General features: G+C 33.4%; 1 protein-coding gene across 1 annotated transcript in view; it reads left to right on the forward strand.

Annotated features, from left to right (window-relative positions):
* Positions 1-5,503, forward strand: part of SLC6A18 (solute carrier family 6 member 18) — a 312,482-nt gene extending 306,979 nt beyond the window's left edge. The window contains exons 11-12 of the mRNA XM_044066126.1: positions 200-362; positions 4,639-5,503. Coding sequence (XP_043922061.1) covers positions 200-362; positions 4,639-4,827 — 352 coding nt within the window. The 3' untranslated portion in view covers positions 4,828-5,503. The remainder of the gene's footprint in view (positions 1-199; positions 363-4,638) is intronic.
* Positions 5,504-6,000: the final 497 nt, after the last annotated feature.

Genomic DNA, 6,000 nt, shown 5'->3' on the forward strand with positions numbered 1-6,000 from the left:
AATGCTAATTTCACTTTAAAAATAAATCTGTTAAGAGAATGATTAAGCTGTTTGACATTATCCAACTTGTTACCTTTACTAACCACTTCTGAGGTGATACAGTACCTGAAAATGTGTTTTTGACATCTGATAGCATAGCTAACAACACTTACATATAGAAAATTAGGCAAACTAAGACTGATGGTGTTTTCTTCTTTAGATTTAGTGATGATTTGGAATGGATGACTGGTCGCCGACCAAACATTTATTGGCAAGCCACCTGGAGAGTAATTAGCCCTCTTCTGATGCTGGGTGTATTTGTGGCTTACGTGGCTGTGGAAGTACAGAAGCCTCTCACCTATGAAGCGTGGGATCCTAATTATGTATGTATAAATAATGTCATTCTTTTTCTGTTCAACAGTTCTCTTTACTAAAATGCAGCAGCTAAAATCTGCAGAAATAATAGCTCACACAGTAATAAATAGTGAGTAATAGACATGTCTTTTAACTTTAGATTACTGTCAAAAAAGGGGAGGTAGTATACTATAGAACTCATTCTTTGACCTTAAAAGGTCTAATGCTTCTTAGAGAAAAGGCAACTAGCTGAATATAATCTGTTTACCTTTCCACCAGTTTTTAAAGTAAAAGTGGTGCACTTTTGTGGTTTATTTAGCAAAAATGACTTAAGATTCTGCTCTTGGTGCAGTTACTATTAACCATTGGATATCTATTATGCAGTATTCACTTTCATCTGTGTTTTCCCCAGAGAATAAACTAAAACACAACCTTTGTAATCTGGATCATGCTGGTTGTCTCTGTTTGCACTTTACCTTTCTGTTCATCACAATATAGCAACAATGTTGCATCTCTTTCACTACCTGTAATATCTGCAATAACCCTACAGGTGCAATCTGGCTTTATGTCAGCCTTCCATTTATTTATTTATATATTGACATTTGATAACTAGGTATGTCCGACACCTCCAAAGTATTAAAAAACATTTTAAGAACAATAATTTTACAAGCTTCAAAAATAATACAAAACATCTACAGTTTAAATAATGATACCAAATTAGACATAATATGAAATCATTGGTTAAGGATAGATCCAAGTTATATGACAGTGATTTAATATTTAAATACATTTTAGCCAGGTTACTGAGAAATTAAAGGTATGTTAGTATAATACAAACAGGAATTGTAATATGAAGTGAGATGTAAAAGCAAGCCTATGGTATAGTCAGAGAGAAAGCCAGTAGAAAGAAATTGATAGAAGTAAGGAAGTGAGTGAAGAAGTAGGAGGAGGGAGGTGTAAGGTATGAAAAGGTAAATTTTAGGATATAGTTTTAGCCTGGTGCTGAGCAAGAACACAGACAGCTTTCGGCTAGAAAGTCTTTCAAAATGGTTTTGAAGGCAGAGTTGGAGAATGTTGGCCTAATATACAGAGTTAAGGAGTTCTGGGCCTTAGCAACATAGTACAAGTACAGAAAATGCCCAGCAGCTTTGATAGGTTTGTGGACAGGCAGGAGATTTTAGTCACTGGATCGTAATGACTGACTGGGAATATAGTTGTGTAGAATGTTTTTTAGTGCTGGACAAGGAGATGGATGCTGAATAATTTTATATGTGGTAAGAAGCTGTGTATATGTTAGTTGACATGGTAGTCCTAACCAATTTAGGCTTTTTAGTGCTATACAATGGTGGATTCTAAAAGGGATATTTACTGCAAATTCAGCAGCTTTGTTGTAGCATTGTTCAAGTTTTGATATGTTGTGATACCTGGAGGTTAGTAAGGATGAGAGCGCTATAACAAAGAATGAGGAGGAGATAAGTAGTGGCAAGTGAAGTTTTAGTTGTGTTGGTGAGAAAGGTTTTGGCTCTGTAAAGCATCCATTACTTTTGATGAGTTTTTCTAATGCAATTTTGTATATGTAGGTTGAATTTAAGATTATTATCCACTATCATCCTTAATAATTTGCTATGGGAAGTGATTTCATTGGTTGTATGAGAGAGGGCTTTAAATGTTGTGTTTTTCATGAGAGAGGGATTTGGGGGAAAAAAGTAGCAGCTTTGATTTTTTGGGGTTGAGCATGAGCTGTGAGTTACAAAGCCTTGTTTCAGTGGCTGTTAAAGCTTCCTGGGTAACTTTTGAAGGTGTGCTGTGTTGTCAGATGTGTAAATGAGTGTGGAATCTTCTCTGTACTGTATTAGGGAGGCCTGTTGTGTGGATGTGAGGAGGGTGTTGGTGAGAATGTTAAATAGGAGGGAAATATGGCTAGAACCATGTGGTGTACCACTGGTGACTGAGAAATATGGAGAAAGGGTGCAGTGCCATTTTACTGATTGATACCTATTGGACAGGTAGCATTTGAACTGTAGAAGGGTGGGCTGAGAGAGAGAGACCTAGTGAGGAAACTTGAAGTAGAAACTTGCTGTGACAAACTGTACTGAAGGCTTTAGACAAGTCTAGAAAGAAGGAGGAGACTAGTTTGCCATTATCTCTAGCTTTATTGACAGTATCTATATGGGTTAGAAGTGCAGTGTTAGCATTATGTGAAGGACAGAAGCCATGTTACATGGGGGGTACGAGTTCTTCCTGCAGGAGATAGTTTAGCAATTGTTTTTGAAAACATTTTTCAAGTATTTTGGAGAGGGAGAAAAAATTGCTATAGGTCTTAAGTTAATAAAAGATTAGTGTAGGTCTCAAGTTAGTAAAAGATTAGTGTAGGTTTTAAGTTAGTAAAAGATTAGTGTAGGTTTTAAGTTAGCAAAAGATTAGTGTAAGTTTTAAGTTAGTAAAAGATTAGTGTAGGTTTTAAGTTAGTAAACGATTAGTGTAGGTTTTAAGTTAGTAAAAGATTAGTGTAGGTTGTAAGTTAGTAAAAGATTAGTGTAGGTTTTAAGTTAGTAAAAGATTACTGTAGGTTTTAAGTTAGTAAAATATTAGTGTAGGTTTTAAGTTAGTAAAAGATTAGTGTAGGTTTTAAGTTAGTAAAAGATTACTGTAGGTCTTAAGTTAGTAAAAGATTACTGTAGGTTTTAAGTTAGTAAAAGATTACTGTAGGTCTTAAGTTAGTAAAATATTACTGTAGGTCTTAAGTTAGTAAAATATTACTGTAGGTCTTAAGTTAGTAAAAGATTACTGTAGGTCTTAAGTTAGTAAAATATTACTGTAGGTTTTAAGTTGGTAAAAGATTACTGTAGGTCTTAAGTTAGTAAAAGATTAGTGTAGGTCTTAAGTTAGTAAAAGATTACTGTAGGTCTTAAGTTAGTAAAAGATTAGTGTAGGTCTTAAGTTAGTAAAAGATTACTGTAGGTTTTAAGTTAGTAAAAGATTACTGTAGGTTTTAAGTTAGTAAAAGATTAGTGTAGGTTTTAAGTTAGTAAAAGATTACTGTAGGTTTTAAGTTAGTAAACGATTAGTGTAGGTCTTAAGTTAGTAAAAGATTAGTGTAGGTTTTAAGTTAGTAAAAGATTACTGTAGGTTTTAAGTTAGTAAAAGATTAGTGTAGGTTTTAAGTTAGTAAAAGATTAGTGTAGGTTTTAAGTTAGTAAAAGATTACTGTAGGTTTTTAAGTTAGTAAACGATTAGTGTAGGTCTTAAGTTAGTAAAAGATTAGTGTAGGTTTTAAGTTAGTAAAAGATTACTGTAGGTTTTAAGTTAGTAAAAGATTAGTATAGGTTTTAAGTTAGTAAAAGATTAGTGTAGGTTTTAAGTTAGTAAAAGATTAGTGTAGGTTTTAAGTTAGTAAACAATTAGTGTAGGTTTTAAGTTAGTAATGACTGTTGAATTTCCTGCTTTGTAGAGAGTGATACTTTGTGATTTCTTGCAGAGAGAGGGCATGTAGAATTCCTGGATTGACCTGTTCATAAAGATTGAGACAGGCTAGGCAATGCTATTGGCTGCTATTTTACTGTACTCACTTGGAAGGTCATCAGCTGAAGTAGAGCTTGGTTTGAGTTTTTTAAGAGTAGTTTTATATAGGATGCGGGCACAGGTTTGAAGGTGAAAGTGGATGTGATGATGGCTGTTTGGCAGGGTTGGGATTAGATGCTGGGGAATCCTTGGTTAGAGATTCTATACTAGCTATGAAATAAAACTTGAATTGTATTGCAGTTTTGGTGGTGAGTTATTGGGAGAGGGGTTAGGGCTACATTTTTTGCCAGGATGTAAGATTTCTTTAATGGCTATCCAGAGTTTTTTAGGGTTGTGTTTACTATGATACTGAAACTTATTATAGTATATTTTTTGTCTTCATTTATTTGCTTTTTAGTACAATTGCAAAGCATTGTAGTGTTTTATAATTTTGCCATTCTTTGCATGTTTTTTCTTTGTCATGTATTAGTGTTTATATTTTTTAAAAAAAAATAAAGTTTATATTAAAAGGAATATATTTACAGTGGCTGTATAGTGGTGAGTCACTTTAGAGTCATATGTTGCAATTATTCAAGAGCTCATCTGCGGATTACTGCTGTTCCTGAAGGATTGATGCCATTTTTTTGAAGAGGGTGGCCCCATGAGTAGAACAATATGAAGTAATTTAGGTTTCAAACACACTGACCTAAAACTGGCATGCAAGGTAAAAACACACCATAATGTAATGTCTTTTTTTTTTTTTTCCTTTTCTCTCTCTCTCTCTCTCTCTCTCTCTATTTGCAGAGTGGTTTTCCAACAAAAGAAGAGAAGGCTTATCCAGGCTGGGCAGTGGCTATCTGTGTCATATTAGCAGCTCTCCCGTGTATTTGTGTACCAGTTTTTGCCCTTTACCAGCTTATCAAAAAGTTCACCAAACCTAAGCAAGCCCCAGTCATCTATGATAATTCAGCTTTTGACAACTCTGAACAATGATGAATTATTATGGGCAATGAGTATACTTTCATCAGTTCTGCATATTGTTGATATGTGACTGCATTTTGCTGCAGCTGTACCATATCACAAATTCTCAGATAAAAGAGTATTTTTGGGAGGAGCTCATGCCTTCCCGATGAGGGTAGCATTACCAGCTCACACTTCTTGGGTTTGTATATTACAACTGTGATATTCACAATTTCAAGGAAAGGGGAATACTTAATATTCCCTTTTCTCCAAAGTTATATAACCTCAGAATTGCAATATACAAGGAGTGTAGAGGGCTAAACCCCCACATGGGAGGTACACAGGGTTTGGTCCATGCAAAAATATTATGAGCAGTTTCTAACAGATTTGCATTTAACTGGTTTGGCAAAATGGAATTTGGTATGTTAATTTATCCAAATGTTTAATGTAGTATTTATTGATCATTGTGTTCCTTTCATACACTTAACATACTCAAACACACACACACACACACACACACACACACACACACACACACACACACACACACACACACACACGCATACATGCACGTTTTCCTTTTTACTCCTGTATATAATATGTTTCACCTTATAATTCTCATTTTCAATGCCTAAAATATATTTTCATCTCTGAAAAATGTGAAGCAGTAGACAACATTGTGCATATACTGGTATCAAATGTAATCTATGCACCACAAAAATAAACATTCCATTTATTAAAATAAATATATGTATATATATATATATATATATATATATATATATATATATATATATATATATATATTAGTATACCTACCAAATGCTGACATCTGCACAATTAAATATTAATACAGGCTTTGCTCATGTATTTTATTGTTCTGTATATTTTGTTTATATAAATGTATATCTGTTGTAAAATGTATTCCTTTTAAATGAAACATTTGCTGTAAATGTATCCTGATAAATATATAAAAGTTCTTTAAATAAATAACAACTGCACATTACAGTATTGTATAGCCTTAAATGTATGTTTTTACATATCAAGAGGAAAAATAAAACATGGTTACTTTTAACTTATTGTTGATATTTTTATTTTCCAGAGTTTGTGTACAGTCTCTTTCAATTTCATACATATGTGTATTTAGGTTACATTTCCATTTGTTTTTCACATGTTAACGTTCAGAACCATACCTATTCATAATGC

Source organism: Protopterus annectens, chromosome 3.part0 (genome assembly GCF_019279795.1).
Source record: "Protopterus annectens isolate FY-2018-M chromosome 3.part0, PAN1.0, whole genome shotgun sequence".
Classification (NCBI taxonomy): domain Eukaryota; kingdom Metazoa; phylum Chordata; order Ceratodontiformes; family Protopteridae; genus Protopterus; species Protopterus annectens.